Genomic DNA, 20,688 nt, shown 5'->3' with positions numbered 1-20,688 from the left:
AATTTGCTGATGCCTGGTCTAAGTTAAAATGAAAGAAACTTATTTCTGCCACATTCAGTATAGCAGGTTAGTGTAGGCAATATGGCTTAACCTCATTATATTGTAAACAAAGATTTAAAGTTGAATGGTCCCATAGGAGAGAAATGCATATTCATGTTTTCTTTGGAGCTGTTTTTCCCTCTTGCTTCACTTAATTTCTCATATCCCAATTGAGAAAAGCTTGTTTATATATTTTGAAAACAGCATCATGGAATGAGGAATAGCTGATGGTTTAAGAAAATGTAGACAATATTCTCATAAAAGAGGACCCCAATGCCTCAAAATTGCTCAATTATATGGCTTCTTTATAAAGTGATCCCTAACCATTAGCCCTTAGGCAATGTAAAACCCAAGTAAACAACTCAATGAAATAAAGAAAATTATATTCTTGGTATGCCAACACTGCAACTGTCTTTCGTTTGTGATTTAAATGTTGATTTAGATAATAAAAGTAACCTGGTGGGCAAGGAAATTGAGCTTGGGTGTTTATATAAAAACCTTAGACAGAAAATGTAACTGTCCTATTTTTATGTTATTCTTGCTGGCAATGCCCAGCTGAAGAGGTGATGGGCTAGAACTGTCCATCAAAGCCTTTTGTGTAAGTAAAAATGAAATTGGAACCTGGGGTAGAATCTATAAACTCCACTATAGGTAGAAATGCCCATAGAAAGCAAACACTACCAAATAGAAATGAACAAGGAATGATGAGACCACTGGGCTTAGAGGCCCTCAACAGAGGTCTTGTGTGAGCTGTAGAGCTAATTGTACCTTTTGTGTGTCCACGATCACTTTTTCTGTGATCCTCTTACAGAGAATTGTGATTTCCTGTCATGTAGGAATATGTCTTATTTGTCTTTGAATCTAGAACACCAGGTATACTGCCCAGTACACCAGTCACGCTCAGCAAATGTTTTAGAAGTGAATGAGTGCATGTATGCATGTTCTTCTTTGAAGTTAAGCTCCTTCTTTCATTCTTCTCTATCTCTCTAAAGACCATCAATTACCTTTCTCTCATTTTCCCTGGTATCGCCAGTAATGATTTTGAAGCAACCTCAACACTTCCCTACTGCTTCACTCCATGCTCAGTTTCCAACTTTGATTGATGGTCTCATAGGGTTAATGTGAGCTTTAAATGAAGTAAAAACCATAATGAGCTTAAAACATCTCCTGACATCGTATATATTCTCCATAAAAGTTATCCGTCACCATCATCGTCATTATCAACATCACATCACTTTGTCCTGCATTTGCCCTCAACCCTAGGTGACTCCATCATCGTATCTCATCTTGCTTATAGCCATAGACCCCTATCTACCTTCCTTAATTGGGGACTTCTCCCCTATTCTTCCCACCACACCTAAAATCACTAATCTTAACCACAGAAACTACTCTTTTGTTGGAAATAAAATAAAATAAAACTCCCAAGGCCCGCTGTTACCTACTGATCTCTTTATCAAAGCCATTTATAATACTATTGCACATAGAAGAAGAAATCCATTTTGTTTGCAGCCTGTTCTGAGGATGCACTCCAGACTTAAATTTGTCTTAGAACAGCAGGTTGCAAACATTTTGTCCACAGTCTGTTGTGAGAAATGCATTTTACATCTCAGCCCAGGAAACACATGAACCAAACAGTTTATCTTTATCATAGATACATTTTTATATTCTCTATTATATTGTCTTCTGTCCTGTTCTGTTTGATTCTATTTCCTTCTCTTAAATATGCTTTTCATAATCCAGTAAATTTTCTTGATGCATTAATAGGTAATGAGCCACAGGTCAATTACACAATTTTGGAAGATAGATGGGATGAAAAACAGGCAATCAAGAAGAAAAGAACAAAAATATCAGTATGGAAAAACTCTTAGTTGTTCTTTGCTGTGGCTCTAAGGGCCTTGGTAAGGTGGATGGAGGATTCTGTTTCTGTAGGGCTGTGGAAATGAACCTAAAGCTAGAACTGTACCCTGAGCGTCCCGTGCTTTCCCTATCTAGAGCCAAACTGTGAGAGTAACACCCAGAGGGCTTCCTACACTGCCTCACTCTTCTCTCTCTCTCACAATACCAAGCTTGATATACAGCCTGAAGGAGACAGATGTGTGCGGCTTTAAGTTCTAGCTGCAATATAGGATACAAGACCATGTCAAAAGTAGTTCATATCCTGAAGAAGTTCCTAGTCAGTAGGTAGAGAAAACACAAATATATCAATTATATTAAAAGATATAACAGTGTATATGATCTAAGTTACCTTTGGTGACCCTTATAGATAGAAGCTGCCTCATTTACCTACTCTGGTAAAAGCCAAGGATGACAGAAACATTTTCCTGTAGGTTCTTTTGTAATTTTTCTTCTTGAGTGCTCTCTCTTTAGCACTCCAACACTTTTACCATGTAGAGTGCTCAAGTGTCTGCTGCCACTGTATGATTCCATGCTGGTGCCAAGCATGTGCATGATTCTTTAAGCTTTGTGCTTTGTGCCTTGGTATTCACAAATAGCTTCCTTTATGTTCTTAGACAATATGGTTTCTTTTCCAAGGTCTTGTCTCTACTGGTCACATTTACACATATTTATATATCTTTGTTGAAGCAGCAACCATTATTGCACAAGGCTTTGGCATCTTGAACAAAACTTTTGTCACTGCAGTTTCTGAAATATTCTGGCACCTTTCAAAGATTTCATACTGCATCATTATCTCTGTTGGAATCATGACCCAAAATAAACTTGATAATTACAAGGAATGTCCTATCCTTAAAATATGAACAGGAGTTTTCATTTTTGAGGTTTTTTTCTTGGTTTACCCATGGGCAAAATAAAAGCAAATAAATATTAATTGAAATTAAATACTGAGTATTTTTTTCTAGCCAATCAGGCTTTTTAGATCATTTAAAATCAAGCCCTTGAGATTATTTATAAATTCAATGATTAGTAGGTATTTACAAAAGGTTTACAAATGGGAAGCTCTGGAAGAGTAAAAGGTCTTCACTTAAAATAGGAGTGGGCAAACTACAGCCCATGGGCCAAATCCAGCCCATTGCCTATTTGTGTAAATGAAGTTTTATTAAAACCCAGCCATGTCCATTCCTTTCTGTATTGTCTATGGCGGCTTTAGTGCTATAATTGAGTAGTTTTGACAGAGACCTTATGGCCTACAAAGCTGAAAATATTTACTAACAAGACCTTTACAGAAAAAGCTTGCTAACCCCTGATTTAATAGATTAATATTAATTTCATGTAGTAATTTATAGTTTTTATCCACACAGTTGATCAATGATGCAATCCTATTCATTTCAAATTCTTCATTATTTTAAATTTATTGTGTAATAACTGGGTGCTTTTTAATGATTAGACCTTTGTAACTCTCAGATGTTTTAGTGCTTATATTACAGTCATGCATTGCTTAACGATGGGGATCTGTTCCGACAAACAAATCATTAGGTGATTTCATCATTGTTCAAAACATCATAGAGTATACTTACACAAATCTAGATGGCACAGCCTACTCCACACCTACGTGCAGTGAGTTAGCTACACTCCCAGCAAAATAGGGTCCCTTTGGCAGGGATCGTCACAAGGGATATGGAAATATAGAAAATAGAGAATATAGAAATAAAAGAAGACACAGAGACAAAAGTATACTTTTAAAGATGGAGGAGTCGGAGGGTCCTCCAGCATTCCCGTGAGCTGTGAGTCCACAAATGAAGTCCCGTGTCAGTATTTATTGGTGCAGACTATCAGTTGCCAGTGGTAACAGATTTACATAATAACAGGTAGTTTGTTTAGGTTTAAAGTCTCCCCAAAAGCTTCTAGAGATCCCTTAATTAACTCTATCTATGTAAGCAAACGGTTACAAAATCTTTCTAAGATAAATTTCTAAGTCCTAAGATAAAATTATCACTTAGCAGAAAAGCTAAACAGAAATATAGAAGCTCTATATTTCTTTATCTAGTTTTTTGTTGATTGAGACAAGTAGTCAGGAGTGAAGCAGGAACTGTCCCTTAGGCCAACTGTTTCTAGCCTCAGGTGTCTGTCGGGCAGGCATTCTTTGATCAGTTCTCAACCTGTGACCACATGCCGAGCCTTGTCCTACAGAGGCATCAGAAACAAGCAGCCTTCAGGTCTGAGACAGCATCGCCACGCAAATCGCTACTGACTGGTGAGATGCCCTCCTGAGGCGAGGCAGCTTTTAATATGTGAACTAACAGGTTCACATATGCCTTCAAGGCAAAGCACTGCAAAACTCCTGAAATCTTTTATGTCTCTATGGGCCAACACCTATGCTATATGGGATAGCCTGTTGTTCCTAGGCTGCAACCTGTACAGCATGTGACTGTATGGAATATTGTGGGCAATTGGAACACAATGGTAAGATTTATGTATCTAAACCTATCTAAACATAGAAAAGGTACAATAAAAATACTGTATAAAAGAAAAAATAGTACACCTATAGACTGTATATGTGACCAAATACTTTTTCAAAGTGGGATAAGTTCCCTTGGTGGCACTAAACAAGAAAGAAAAGTTAATATTTTTATGAGTTGTTTAAACAACTCAGGCCACCATGCAGTCTATAGGTACATAAATTATGCATTAAATGGGTTGACTTTAATAATAAGTCAGTCTCTAATATGGGTTGATTATTAGTTTAATTATTACTATCTGGTTTGATGACTGAGAAATTAGCAATATTTATCTGTAAAGACTGTACTTATTTACAGATTTACAGTTCTTTGTAATCTGATCTTCCTCCTTCTCTTACCCTTTCTATCTTAGATCCCACCCAATGCATAGAAATTCAAAACTTCTATGGATGTCTTTTCTTACAGATACCTGGCATTACATGACATGTCTGGTGGAAATAAAAGTAGAAGAACACACCCCACAACAGAGTTTTATATTATCCACTGTTAAGATGCTTTGGCTGCAAATTATGGAAACTCAACCAAAAGTGGCTTAAATAATAAATTTATTATCTTACTTTACAACAAGTTCAGAGGCAGGCTGGTTAATGGCTCATTAATTCAGTAGCTTTCCATCTTTTCTCTCTGCCATCATCAGTGGGACACCTTATTCTTTGGCTACCCTCATTGTCACAAAATTGCTACAGCAGCCCTGTCATCACTGCTTCTACTGCAGCATCAAAAGACAGAGAAGAGCAGTGACTCTTTAGCAAGTGTCTTTGAGAACAGAGAAGCCTTTTTACTGCTGCCTCTGATAGACTTTTCTTGCTTCTCATGCCCTAGAATTGCAACACCTGCGAGTTCCCCAAATCAATACTGGCAAGTAGAAAAAAATCACCAGAATTGGCTTGAAGTAAGATTCCTTTCCTGAGGTTGAGGTGACGACTTACCCCAGGATGTATGACGGCTGACTGCATGGAGGGTGAGCACCCGACAAAACGGGGCAAGGAAGAATTAGAGAGGAGCAGGCTAGAGATTGATTTGGATTAGAAACCACTGGTATTCATAATAGCAATGTCGTCATCTGCCATTGAAGACAACTGATAAGGAGGAAACTATTTTTGTATTTACTTTCTTTGATGTCTAGCACAGTGCCTTACATATACCTACTGCTCAATAAATATTTGAGAAATTGAATGGGATACATTAAAATTAAATCATAGCACATTTATTTATATAGTGTTTCTATATCATATAGAATTCTTTCAAATGGCTCAAAGACCAATCAAAAACAATGAATGGAAAAGGAAAAGATGAAAAATCTAATAGTTTCCATTTAATTGAATCATCTATCTATTCAGCTACTTAATCAGAGAGAGCTGTTTCCATGGGAGCAACTGGCAGAAATTTTTAGGAGTTCCCAAGACTTAAAGTCTATAATTTAAGGATATTTGATTCCATCCTTACTTGTTCATTATAAAACAATATCTATCAAAGGAAAGCAGGTGGAATTAGCCCCTTATATAGGTCAAAAATCACACCATATGTCAACACCATTGTGTAACTCTACCTTTTCAACTTGAACTACAAGCTTTAGCTTTAAAACAAGTAATGATAAAACTCCCATAATTTGGGGTTTAATTTTCTTGAGTTAACAATCCAGGGTATTAATTTGGGATAAGCGATTTTATCTTTTTGTTCTCCTATCTACTTGCTTTCCTTTACACTCCAGGAATGAAATATAGCTTAAGGAAATGGTTTGCCAAAAGCCATTTTTCCTGCCCTGGTATTTGGAAACTTCTATCTCTGCAAATACAGTATCTACCTAGACTAACTTAAAAGTATTGTTTTCCATTTAAGGACTAGACAATGAGAGATGCAAATTCAGGACCCTGGAGGGACAGACTAGCTCCTGTCTTATGAAAAGACAGCAGCAGGACCACCCCTTTGAAACATGTGCTTATAGCTTTTTTCAAAAATCATAGAACTTGACTGTGGAAAAAGTGACAGCGAGTAAAAGATCCTTCTAGGGCATAATTTGATCATGACCAGTTGTTACAGCAAGCAGTGATTACAAAGAACGCCTAGTTAAGGAAAAACCATAGTTGAGCTTTTAAACCCATGGCATCTAAACCATGAGATCAGCTTCCCTACCTCATGTTTTGACAGAACGAGGAGACATGCTCAACAAATCAAATATCTTAATGATTTGCTATAATAGAAAAACACTTGCTTTGAGGTTCAAGGATCCACAAAGGTTTTTTTTTTCCCCTCTTGAAAATGATATAGAAAGATTTTACAACTAATTACCCTGCCAGAATAATTTACACAAAACAGAAAAGATTTCTTAGTGTTTAATTTAACTGGAAACATAGTGACCTCCAAGAGCCGACTCTTTTTACAGCAGTGAGAGTCTCACAGAATGTTCTTATTTTCTGACCACAGCTTTGATAATTTCACCACCACTTCAACATGTAAACTGTAGGGATTAGTACATTTCACAAGTACTTTGGGGAGCCTCGGCTGTAAGGAGAGGCATCTCTATTGCTTAAGAATATCATAAAACACTTCCTTTCCCCGGGAAATGTAGACACTTTGGAAACAGATTTTGGAAATCCTCACCCACAAGGTACTAGCAGGATAAAGAAACAGTGCTTAATTCATTGGTATTTATACCAAGAAAAATGACCCAATCACCCTGTTCCTACCTGCTTTCTATTTTCAATTAAGGTTAATAGAAGAACTATTACGTGTAAGGTGATAAATAAATGAAAACTTTGATCACCTATGGATCTGGTTAAATAACCAACAGTCTACAGTATGAAAGATTTCTTAATGAACACACACACGCATATACACACACACGCACACATTTATATATATGGAAACCCAAAGGTGACTAAATTAGGTGGGGCCAGTTTGGCCTTGAATACATTGTTTTCTACTTTTTCCATGTATGTTGTTTTCTTCCAGAATTTTTATTTGCCCACTCTTGAACCCTGGTTCCCACTTAAGAAGCTATCAGTCTACTCCTGAATTTGCAATTTTCTCATCTTTTTTCGACAATAGAATACTTACTTGATAAAGGATGAAGGGTTCCTGACATTAAGAGGGTTAGGAAAGTCAGGAAGAAAGTATTTCCTAAACTAAGTAGTCACCATGTGATTTATTGGGGAAAACTGCCAAAATTCAAAGACCCCAGAGAAGCGTAACTTTATCCTTTAAGATTGAACTCAAACATGACCCTTTGCAAGCAGAGTTGGGAACAGCCTTCTCTCTCCTGTCCTAGCACCTAGTAAATGTCTTCACTGAAGCATTTCTTCATTTTTCTTTAATTAGGCCTCCATATCTATCTCTAGCACTGAACTATGAATTCTTCAAAAGCAGGGATAGTGTTCATTAATCTGAGTTCAGAGCACCTAGCTCAGAGTCTCACCTACATTTTGTGCTTAATCCATGTTGGATGAGTAGATGGATTGATCAATGGGTGGGTGAATGGATGGATAGATCAACATATGGAGGATAAGCCCACTTTCTAAGGGGAAGATGACATTTAAACAGATAACTGTTATATTGTAAACAATATTCCAAAGCCAAGAAGATTCATCATGGTTTATGGTACAACATCCCTGGACAGAGAATACTTGCTTAAGAATGGAGAAGAGATCCCTGCTTTGGCTTCCCTTCTAAATCTCTGAGATTCATCCCAGGATAACTCTTAGACCAGAGGATTGCATTGGTCCTACTGGTTTCCCCTTCCTGGGATAGCTACGTCCCTTTTCTGTCAGAGCTGCTCTCTCTTCCAGTTGTGGGAGATGGACTTTGAATATGGAGCAGACAACTCAAATAGAAGGGACAATTCTGAATTCATTCGACTGGCGGTGGCAATGGCAGGAACTGGATCTTATGTCCAGCCCGAGTTGTCCTTGGACATGATTTTTTTTTTTTTTTTGGGACAGAGTCTCACTGTGTTGTCCGGGCTAGAGTGCAGTGGCATCATCATAGCTCACAGGAACCTCAAACTCCTGGGCTCAAGCGATCCTCCTGCCTCAACCTCCCGAGTAGCTGGGACTACAGGCACACGCCACCATGCCCGGCTAATTTTTTTCTATATATTTTTAGCTGTCCGATTAATTTCTTTCTATTTTTGGTAGAGATGGGGTCTCGCTCTTGCTCAGGCTGGTCTCAAACACCTGAGCTCAAACGATCCGCCCGCCTCGGCCTCCCAGAGTGCTAGGATTACAGGCGTGAGCCACTGCGCCCGGCCCTTGGACATGATTTTGACTGGGGTTTTGGTTGTCCAGTTCCCATCAGTCCCAACCTGTTTTCCAATGTGAACTTACTGAGCCAGTTTAACTTCTATTGATGAGATTAATCACTGCAAAGCACCAGACATGGAGTGCAGGGCACAATGAATGGCTCCCAAGTGCCAGGGGCCATTAATATTATTATTACTTCTTTAAGAAACCCCCTGTTCCAAACTAGAATAAAATATCCGGTTTAGTCTTTTTATTGACTTATTTTGGGGAGGTCTATGGCTTGAAAGCCCTCAAAAGGAGAAGTATATAAGATGAAGGAATGAATTTTAGTTTTAGTAAGGGATAAAACATAATATTAGTAAATATTTTTACAGGATATCTACAGATTATATAACTCACCTAATTCACATTCATATATACATATATAAATATATGTTATATTTTATTTTAAAAACTATATTTTGGTTTATCAGAATAGGCATGGGAGCTTAAAAAATAAGCATATCTCTATACTAATCACTGTTCTTGGATGGAAATGAAAAATACCAAGTCTGGATAACTTAAGCAGAAGAAGGGTTTAGAGAACCTAAGATCTAGGAAGAATCTTAAGACAATCTAATCAGGCACCTATGAAAACATCACCAGGGACATAAAAACAAATCTAGTCCAGTCTCTTAGCTGTCCACTCCCTTTCCAGCAAACATGCTCACCAGAAGGGCAGACATAATGGATGTTTTATGTCGGCTTAGGCACATGTTTTCTTTCAGATCAGGGAGATGCAAATAGGAGATTATTTCACTAGTTTCAGCCTGGCTTGTGAGTCACCTCCCTTCTTGTCATAAAGTTGAACTCCCAATTCTGTGAAGCACTTCAGTAAGCATTGCAGACCTCCATTTTCTCACGTGCTTGACAAATGAGTTTCCAACCTTTGCTCGAATACATCTAGTGCCCAGGAGAAAGGCTTTTTTAAAAAATTTTTATTTTGGATGAATTTTAGATTTACAGAAAAGTTACAAAGATAGTACAGAGTTAGCTTGTGTCCCTCATCCAGTGGGCCCTAATGATAATATCTTATATTAACCTTGGTACACTTATCACAGCTAAGAAACCAACACTGGTGCATTACTATCAATGAAACTACAGACTTTATGCAGATTTCACCAGTTTCCCCAATAATGTCTTTTTTTGGTTCCAGGATTCCCTCCATGATACCACATTGCATTTAGCCGAACATCTTTTCTTTTTCTTTTTCTTTTTTTCAAATAACAAACATTTCTCCTCTCACACAGCTTCTGCAAATAGCTTAGCTTGATTGTTCTGATTCAGGGGCTCTTGTGAGGTTGCAATCAAGCACAGATGGGGCTGTAATCATTTCAGGACTTGACCAGGGCTGGAGGATCAGTTTCTAGGCTCCTTCATATGGCTATTGGCTGGAGACTTCAGTTCCTCAATGCTTAGCCCTTTGCATAGGGTTGCTTATGACCTGGCTTCTCCCAGAGTGAGGCATGCAAGGCACAGAGTACAACCAAGATGGAAGCCACAGTGAATGGTGTTTTGTTTTGTTTTGTTTTTTAAGCAGCTCGTTCCATTGGTAAATAGTTCCACTTGCTGACAAAGCTGTCTTCCTATAATATCTTCTTGAATCCTTGCTCTGGCCCATGGAGAGCTAGCCATTAAGTCTCTTCATCCACCATGTTTAGTCCTCCAAATAAAAGGAAAGAACTACAGTGTCTCCTGAGTCTTCCCTGAATGCTGAACAGCATCCATTCATACAACTGTTCACCATCAGATGCTGTTTCACAGCCGATCTTTCCCCCCAAAGGAGAAAAAAAATACTTCTTACAAAGAAATAGAAGGTTATTTACTCAAGGAACTCCTTTATTCCCCAATCTGTAGTCTTAAGAATTTGGTAGAAACACAACTATAGGCAGACTCCTATTTATAAATTGAAGAAAAGGGCTATTGGGCCGAAAATTCAACCTGATATATAAAGGCTCAATAATTTGTAAACATTGTTATATTGTTTGGTTTACAAAAGAAACTGGGGTTGGGTAAAAATTGAGCACTGGGACAAGTGGGAAAATGTGAATGTGTTGTTCACATTTACGTGGTTTGGGCTCATAGCTGCTCTCTAGGTAGAGTTATGCATGGACGTTCTCAACCAGAGTGATTTTGGCCCCTGGGGGACATTTGGTGATGTCCAGAGACATTATTGGTTGTCACAACAGGGGTGAGGGGGCTCTGAATCTAGTAGATTGAGGCCAGGGGTGCTGTTAAATATCCTGCAAAGCACAGAACAGTTCCTCACGGCCAAGAATTATCTGGCCCTAAATGTCACTAGTGCCCAGGCTGAGAAACCCTGGCACAGATTACTTGCAGTTTCTAAAGGGCACTTCCCATTCTGCTACCCAAGTATCTCTTTTTATATCATTTTTTCCTCACTTTTTCACTGAGCTTCCCTCATTGCCTATGAATTCCTTTGGTTTGCTTTCTCTGAGAGTCTATTTTTCTGGTCCAAGTAAATAGTGAGGCAGCTGTGACTGGGGAAACAGGGGGGATGGTGCCAAAAAGCATTCCTTCAAACTTTTCTCAGCAGGATTTTTTTTTTTTTTGAAGATTTGAGCAAGCTAGAACCTTCCTTTTAGATTTGGGCGGGGTCACAATCTCCAAGGCCTTCCAGGTAATATAAATGGGTGCAGTGGCCCAGGGGTAGGTGCCTAGGCTTCCCTGGGGCACCTGTGAGGAATGTGGGACCCAGTGCTGCCACCTCTTCTGCCTTTCTCAAGAGGCTGGAAATCTAGATAGGTATATGAACTTGCCAAGATTTTGCATTAGGGCTTAACTTTTTATAAATCATCGTGTGGGCTAAACACCGCTCAAATAGTGGCGGGCTGCATATGGCTGTCTTGCACCCACCAGGCTTGTTCTTTGACTGTGTTTGTAACAGCACCAGAGGAGGGAGGGCTTTGTCCCCAGCAGACATTTAGTAATTCTTTTTTTTGTCTTCATTTCATATCCCAGTGCGTGTGATTTCTTCTTCTTTCCAGTGACGTAATCTTTATAGAGCTCTGCAAATGAAGGGATTTAAAAGGGCTCAAATGTTGATGCCACGTCCAACATCCAGGTGCACCTGTGAATTGAGCCTGTCTACACCCATTCCCCGTGACTACCTCACTAAGAAACAAGCCTTGGTGCCGTTTTGCCCATCACCCAGGCTTCTGGGAGGGCAGAGTCTAACTGAACCTCACAAATGGATGTCCATTATTTTATAAATACCTCCCAGATAAGAGAGTCCTGAACCATCTCTCATGCTGCAGAGGCAAAGTGACCTTAAAGAAAGGACTTCTGGCTTCTTGTCACAGGCATCTGTGTTCTGCTCTCAGCCACACCTCTCAAGACAGAGCTGTGCTTACTGGAAAGAGCTGGAATTTGGCTTGGAATCCCAGTCCCACCACCTGCCAATTCTGTGATTTTCGAGAGAATTTGCTTTAATTCTCTATTTTCAGTTCCTTCAACTGTGAAATGAATAAATCAAAAGGCTACCTCAGTGGATTGTGTGTTGATGTGTATTACATAATATGATATAAATATAATACTTAATATCATATAAAAATGGCTTACACCAGTCCCAGTACAAATTTAGAGCTTAAAAATTGTTAGTTTCTTGTTGCCCTCCCTTTCTAACTCTGCATTGCCTTGGGCATGGCAGTCCATATATCTGGCTGTCAGTGTCACATCCCTCAAACAGGCACCACATTTCCTTCACTACAGCATAGATAGAGGTTAAGAGCACCAGCTTTGACATTGGATAGTCCTGTGTGCAAGTTCTGTTATCTACTACATCCCAATTTCTGCCCATGGATGAGTTACTTAAACCTCTCCTAACCTCAGTCTCCTTATCTGTAAATTGGGAAGAATAATAGCATGGGCTTCATAGAGCTGCTGTGAAGATGTAATAAGGTTGCACATACAAAGCACTTAGTTTACAGTACTTGCTCAATAAACACTAACTATTCATTACTACTATGTGCCTATGTCACAGGAAAGTTGTGGTGGTCAGATGAAATCCTAAGTATTCAGATATTTAGAAAAGTTAAGCACTCAAGAACTTTCTTCTGCAGGACTTTCTTGCTGAGTTTTTAGCCCCATTCAGTTAATGTAACTTTTATGTTGGTGCCGTTCTGTAAAAACAATGAAATCTTTTGTTGTTATTATTTTTATTTGGGAATAACATACATATAGCAATGTACATAAATATACATTGCACAAAAATAGCTTGATGGGTTTTTAATATGTATATATCATGTAACTATCAATCAGATCAAGATATAGAACATCCTCAGCACCCCAGAAAGCTCCTTCATGCTCCCTTTCAGATAATATTTAGTCCCCAAAGGTAACCCTTACATTTCCTTCTGTGACCAAAATAAATCTTTCCTTGGACAATATTTTTATTATTATCTCTAGAATTAAATAATTAGAAATTTAGAAAAATTAGAAAAATTAGAAAAATACTGCTTTATAAGCCTCATTCTCTGATTATGATCACCTTAAAATTAGGAGGTGTGTACTCCATTGTTCCTGAGTTTTCGCAGAACCTAAAATCTCCATCTGGCTTCCTGGTCCTGGACAGTGCCACCAAGTTGTCAGGTCATGCCCTGCCCTATGCTATTCACCTGGAGGAAGACAAAAGCCTGGGAGGTGTGGTTCTGCCCTCAGAGAGCTTCTAGTCTAGCTAGAGAAACAAACAAAACCTTACAATGGAAAACCACTCCCAACAGCAAATTAGTCCATGAAAAGCATGTCTTCTTAGAAGAGCAATCTCCTGTTTTCTTGTTCTTAACCCTCCTGAAGACCCTGTTTGGTATTGGTCTTTCCCAAGAGGATGCTCAGATTAACCAGACCCCACATTAATGGGTCCTTTGCTTTGGGGTCACTAGGATGTGGAAGGCTTGCTGCCTCACCATCTGCTGATGTGTTTTGTGTGTCTGTGAGGTCTCCCACGTAGGACATGGTCTCCTCTGGGCACATTAATGAGGACTTCCACCATGCCCAGTGAAAGGAAGGTGCTTGGAGGCCAATCTGTATGTGCTTGTTCTAAGATGTCTTTAGTCAGGACATGTTACCCGAGTTCTTCCTACAGGTTACTGCTGTCTGTAAGACAATGCACACACAGGGTGCAGTTAGCAAGCACGCATGTGCTCATCACCATTTACACCGTAAAAACATTTCTGTATAGTACTGATAGTTGGCCACTTGCATTTCTTTAAAAAAACACAGTGGCATTTATCACACTTATTGCCATCCAAGGAACTGGTTGGACATAAACTTTTCTGTATGGTTGCAAGTGCATAAGCCACTTGAGCAGATATTTTGTGTTCTATGGGGAAAAAAAGATGAGACATTTTATTCGTCAAAAATTGGAAACTCCCAAGCAAACCACCAGTTGATGGCAAGAAAGAGAGACAGAGTGAGCAACTTTCATTGTGCAGCTCTGGTCATTTTCCTGAGGATTTTTAAAAGAGCAAATGGCATGCTAAAGCAATGCATCATTTGTTCACGTTATTGCACATCATCCATCATTTTGTATAGTTGCCTATTAATAACATTTACCTCTATCTAATTAAATGAAAAAGATAATATTTGTTCTAAGTAGTTAAGCATTTTTTGAATTATAGGGCAGCATTCACAAATATCACACTTTGCCTATAAGGAGACTTCAAGATATTGTTTTGAGTTTTGGAGTTTAAAGTTCATATTATCCTTGTAGGACTGTGTAACCTCTCATACTGGTGGGAATATAAATGAACAAAACTGCTTCGAAAAGTTTGATGTTACCTAATAAAGCCTAAGATTGTATACATGCCAACCAAGCAATGCAGCTTTTACATATATACTCTGGAGCGATGGTTCTCAGACTTTAGTGAGCACCAGAATCCCCTGGAGGGTGTGTTCAAACACACATTGCCAGGTGCCACCCAAGAGTTCTAGATTCAGTGGGTCTGGCTTGGGACTATAGAGAATTTGCATGTCTAACAGGTTCCCAGGCTATACTGATGCTATGGTCCCCTTAGGGAGACTCTTATACATGCATGCAGTAAGGACACAAGAAGAAAATTTTTCAAAAATTTTATTTCTAATAACCCCAAGCTAAACAACTCAAATTTTCATCAACAGTTCAATGGGAAAGTTAACTGTGGTATATTCATACAAGAAAAGGAAAACATTATGTAGCAGGCAAAAGAAATGATCCACGGCTCCCTGCCTCAGCAGGATGAATCTCAGGAAGTGTTGGTGAACGAAGTAAGCGAGGCAAGAAAGAGTATCCACAGTGTGATTCCATTTATATACATCCCAAAGCAGGAAAAACAAAACCATATTTTTATAAATGCATTCATAGAGGGTAAAACTATAAAGAAAAGTTGATAATTGATTATTGCAAAAGTCAGAACAGTAATTGCCTGGGCTGAGGAGGAGGGAGGCATGCAGGTGGTTGTTTGGGTACTAGCAATAGTCTACAACCTAACTTGGCTGTTGGATATGTTGGACTTGGACTTCTAATTATTATTTAAATTGCACATTTATATTTATACACATCTACATATGATACATCCCATAATTAAAAAAAAATTAAGACTCATTCTATCTTAAAGGAAAATGTCCCCTATCCTGTATGTATTCTGGCTCTTTGACAACTTGTTTGAATTTGAGGATCTGCCTACTACTTACAAAAAATAAATCTCTTAAGCTTTAATATATGGTTTAATTATTCTGTGGATCAACTATTTAAATGAAGGAATTAGAGGATTTTTAAACAATAAAAACTTGTTACTATCAAATGCATTTGGTGATATGAACTAGCAATGAACCGAGTGTTACAAAGTAAAATACCTGTCAGTCCTATTTGGAGAACAGATTAGAATTGTGCACAATTAACATGTTTATTGTCTGTGCACATATAATATGTCATGGTAGGCCCTGTAGTTAGATCCTCTTTTAGACATTGAAGACATGGACATATATGTGATGGAAGAGATCGATGACCCTTTGCTACATTACAACTTATTTACATAATTTTCCCCTATACAAATTGCGTGACTGTAAGGGTGAAGACCTTTATAAACTATTTTCATTTTGTGGGAGGAGAATTTTTTTTTTTTTTTGAAACAGAGTCTTGCTCTGTTGCCCGGACTAGAGTGCAGTGGTGTCATCACAGCTCACCGCAACCTCAAACTCCTGGGCTCAAGTGATCCTCCTGCCTCAGCCTCCAGAGTAACTGGGACTACAGGCACGTGACACGAGGCCTGGCTAATTTTTCTACTTTTTGTAGAGACATGGTCTCACTCTTGCTCAGGCTTGTCTCAAACTCCTGGCCTCAAGTGATCCTCCCACCTCAGCCTCAAAGTGCTGGGATTATAGATGTGAGCCACTGCACCTGGCCTAGGAGAGTCATTTTTTTTTAAATCTTTGAAAAGGAGGAGGGATCGAGTATGCCTGTTGTTGATCATATTGTGATGTTCTTTTGCCTCCAAAAATTTGGAGAAGAGGAGTTGGGAACATCTGCAACTTCGTGAGGATCCCAGGAATGCTCATTTCTGTTTCAGAATGCTTATTCTGTCTTTTCCTGATATCATAGTCTTGCTTTTAAATTTTGTTGGCCTGAATCTCTTTCTTTACTACATATTTAGTAAAATTATATGAAAGAATTATATAAAAAACAATTCTTAATCCTCTCATTCACTATACATTTCCTCGTGACATGGGCTGTGTGTCGCCTATTTGATCACAGTGTGGATTCTGGATTCGCACCTCCCACATGTTAGATCGACAGCTGCATAATCTTGAAACGCATTCTGGCAATGATGAATGCCAATATTTTATGATGACATCCCAGGAATTCAATTGCAGCTGCCCACTGATATCAGTGGTATCTTTATTATTTGGTGAGTTAAACGGACATATTAAGTACATTTGTTGCAAATACCAGATGCTAAAAGAATATATTCCTTACTTATTATAGTGAAAAATTAGAAACAACCCAAGTGTCCATCAATGGGGGAATGGTTAATTAAATTACGGTACAGCCATACCATGGAATACTATGCAAGCCCCGTCAATGAAAGTAGCCTGACATATGTCAGGCTCTCTGTTAGGTACTTTATATTCATCCTTTTATTTATTTCTCACAACAACCCCATGAACTTCCCATTTTATAGATGAGGACACTAAGACGTGTCCAAAGTCACATAGTAAGTGGTGCAGCAATAGTTAAACTTGAGTTCTATGAACCCCCAAATCCATTTCCTTATCCAGTTATACTCTACAAGCTCATAATGTCAAAAGTATATGTGCCATTAACTCTCCTCTCATGGAGACTTGGTTCAAGATGGACATTGAGTTGCATAATCATGGAGAATAGGAAGAGACTTATGTAATAGTAAAAGCAAACATATCTAAATGTCAAAGTTAGATTACTTCCAAAGGAGGAAAGTTTCCTATACTTTCCATGACTGAAACAAAATTTAAGAGCATACACAAAGATTCTGATTATATGTGCTATCCAAGTCAGAGATTTTTATGTATTCTCAGAGGTGGTACTCTGTCAATTATCAGTGAAGTAAGAGAAAAGCTATACTTCTGCTAAAATGTAATTATTAATAATGTAAAATATCACTTGTATGTTTGTTTTTATAAATTCTTATTCTTTTTATATTTACAGATGGACAGAAGAGAAAGAAATCTTTGAGAAAGAAACTGGATTCACTAGGAAAGGAGAAAAACAAAGACAGAGGTAAAGGATTAAGTAACTAAAGCAAATACATCTTTCATGGAGCATAATGGTTGAATTTGGTGGGGTTTTTGAATTGCATAGATATACGTGGTTCAACTGTATTATGTAAACTGAATTTCTACAATGGAATGTCATTAAGGGCTGTTTTGGTATACTCTTCTGTATTTGAGTAGCCCTGTACTGAATTGATGAATTCAGCTGGTTTGAGCAGAGTGTGACCTTGGCCAAGTTTATGGTTCCAGTTATGATTCTGGCCAATCAGTTATGCATAAATAGGACCTGGGTCACATAGCCATGGACAGCATCTCTAACGCTAACCAGCTGTCTGGCAAATCCAGACAGGCAGGGCTAGTTGAATGAGAAAGAGTTTGGATTTGCTTACCATGACTACTGGAAAGAAACAGTTTCAACCTCCTGGGTTACTGAAGATGGGCCATTCTCAGCATTTTTATGTTAGATCATAGCATGCTTATTGTTCGGCCATATGTTTGGGGAATCATTGACTCTTACACTGTTTTGTGTCCCCTTCTATGTCTATTTAGAGAACTGACACTTTAGCCACTCTGAGGTATTTGTGGTCATTTTTAACTAATATTCTCTGAGACCATTGACACAGTCCAATTTCTTGTGGCTTGTTTTTATAGTCTTTTATGAAATGATTGCTGAATGGTGTGGTCGTGTGAGTTTATTTTCACTTTATGTGACATAGTAAATGAGTGTCGAATGAGGACAGCTATATGTCTTGCCTTGGAGTTCTTTCATATAATGATTGAATGTCTGCTTGAAAGGTAATGGAAGGCAATGAGACCAAGGGTATTAAAAATAATTGCATTGTGATCAGTATTGGACAAGACCCGTTCCACACCACTGATCTCAGTCTTTGTACGCAGAACTTGAACTGTGCCTAAAGGGTCATGACATTTGGTTCTTTGGACTAAAGGAGATAAGGAATTCTAAAGAATGGAAAACCATTGTTTTGCCTCCCTTACAGCAGGGTTTCTCAACCTTGGTACTATTGGTATTTTAGACTGGATAATTCTTTGTGGTGGGAGCTGCCCTGTACATTGTGGAATGTTTAGCAGCATCCCTGGCCTCTACTCACTAGATGTCAGTGGCACCACCTTCAACCAAAATACATTCAGACATTTCAAAGATTTACCTTAAATTGGAGAAAAGGAAGTGAAAGTGTCAGTGATCCCTACCTCTGACTGCACGACAGAATCACTTGTGGAACATTTAAAAATTCGAGGCCAGGCGCGGTGGCTCATGCCTGTAATCCTAGCACTCTGGGAGGCCAAGGAGGGTGGATCGTTTGAGCTCGGGAGTTCGAGACTAGCCTGAGCAAGAGTGAGACCCCATCTCTACTAAAAAATAGAAAGAAATTATATGGACAACTAAAACAAATATATATATAGAAAAAATTAGCCAGGCATGGTGGCGCTTGCCTGTAGTCGCAGCTACTTGGGAGGCTGAGGCAGTAGGATTGCTTGAGCCCAGGAGTTCGAGGTTGCTGTGAGCTAGGCTGACGCCATGGCACTCTAGCCCAGGCAACAGAGTGAGACTCTGTCTCAAAAAAAAAAAAAAATTCCAAGACCCCCACCCAAGGGAGTCTGAGTCCATTGGTCTGCAAGAGTACCTTGAGCATGGGCATTTTTATGAGCTTCTAATGTGCAACTTCTAGGATGAGAACTCTGGTCCGTATTAACCAGATACCCACCAGGGCATGTCCTATCACAGCAGAATCTGTTGCTGGAATAAGGAAGGCAAAGGGTTGTCCAGCAACCTATCATTGTCTAATAAATTGTGTTATATTTAATCAGTTATGTTCTTGCCCTTATTTTTCTAATGACCTAAATATTAGTAGCCAACATTGCTTTTGTAAACTAGAATTTTTGCTCATTCTATTCCTGCAGTTGAGCATCGTTACTTCTCTTAATTAGAACAATTCTCCATGTGTATAGAGTATATTAAAGGTATCACTGAGGTTGGTATAAGTAATGTATTATCTTTTAAAGTTGTTTTTTCCTAGGATGATTATATCGATATTAGGATTTAAATACTTATAATGTAGGCATCAGGTGATTTTTCAGAAAGCGTCCATTTGGGCTAGACTAAGCAGAATGAGCATCTTTGCAGGAGATAGATGTTTGCATTACCTCAACAGAAAAAGATGTATGTGTGCTTGCTTATATTATGTACAAAACAGCAGAAGAAAGAATGCATGTGAATAGGGAAGGAAGGGCCAATACACACCGATCCATTATATATTTTTCAGACCAGATCATATTTACATAAGCTCAGTGAAAACTGCACTGTTCCATACTGCCTCACAGGGAGCTAAGTGAGGAAAGGAAGGCAGGTTCTGGTGGTTCCAAATAAAAGACACATTGCCCTTCCAACTAAGGGGAGAAATATCAGGCTTTGTGGTGAAAGAGGTTGGTTTTATTAAGAGCAGATTCGATGTTTTAAAACAAGGTATCCTAAGCTTAAGTGAAGACCAATTCTGGGGCATTTTTTCTGAACATAAATCCCTGTCCATGTCAACACTGGGAGTCATCACAAGGATGTCCTGAGAACCAGGGCATTAGGGGGTGGGGTGCTGCTCTGGCACAGTTGTAATCAGTTCACGTTATTTCCTTCCAGATGAATATTACCATTTGGGTTTGTAACAGCTGCACATGTGAAAAATGATCATCATTTGACTCCAAGAGTAAAAGAAGAAAAACAGGAAACTCTAAATGATCTCTTGGGTTAGGTCATCTAAAAATAAACAGGAGCAGCTTTTCAGAATTGAATTGTTCTCCCAATGAAGAGTGAATCATAAATGTTTGATATGTCACCATATTAATTGATTTCATCAGAATGAATCAAGTCCTGTATGTTATTTAATTGCTTTGATATGCCTTGATATAATATGTAGCATATCATGTGACACTCCTGTGTCCCTCCTGTCACTGAAGTAATGCCCATATGACTTTTGATTTCCACATGGAAACTAATTCAAGATTGACACTGGTTTGGAAAATATATTTTCATGCAGAATAGTTCCAAGTCCTTAATTTCTCTTAGTTAAATTTCTTGGCAACCAGAAGTGTTTTTAAAACTTTCAGAAAGGGCATGCCTTTAACCCGCACTTGGGTGAGGCAAAGACATAAAGTGTAACTATAATGTTTGTACCCTCATAATACCCTGGAATAATAAAAAA

General features: G+C 38.6%; 1 protein-coding gene across 1 annotated transcript in view; it reads left to right on the top strand.

Annotated features, from left to right (window-relative positions):
* ARHGAP6 (Rho GTPase activating protein 6) overlaps window positions 1–20,688 on the top strand; it is an 81,090-nt gene that overhangs the window by 6,176 nt on the left and 54,226 nt on the right. Inside the window, exon 2 of the mRNA XM_012656807.1 lies at window positions 17,412–17,483. Within this exon, the coding sequence (XP_012512261.1) occupies window positions 17,412–17,483 (72 nt within the window). The remainder of the gene's footprint in view (window positions 1–17,411; window positions 17,484–20,688) is intronic.

This window comes from Propithecus coquereli, unplaced genomic scaffold (genome assembly GCF_000956105.1).
Source record: "Propithecus coquereli isolate 6110/MARCELLA unplaced genomic scaffold, Pcoq_1.0 Scaffold52, whole genome shotgun sequence".
NCBI lineage: Eukaryota > Metazoa > Chordata > Mammalia > Primates > Indriidae > Propithecus > Propithecus coquereli.
This window is presented reverse-complemented; position numbering and strand designations above follow the sequence as displayed.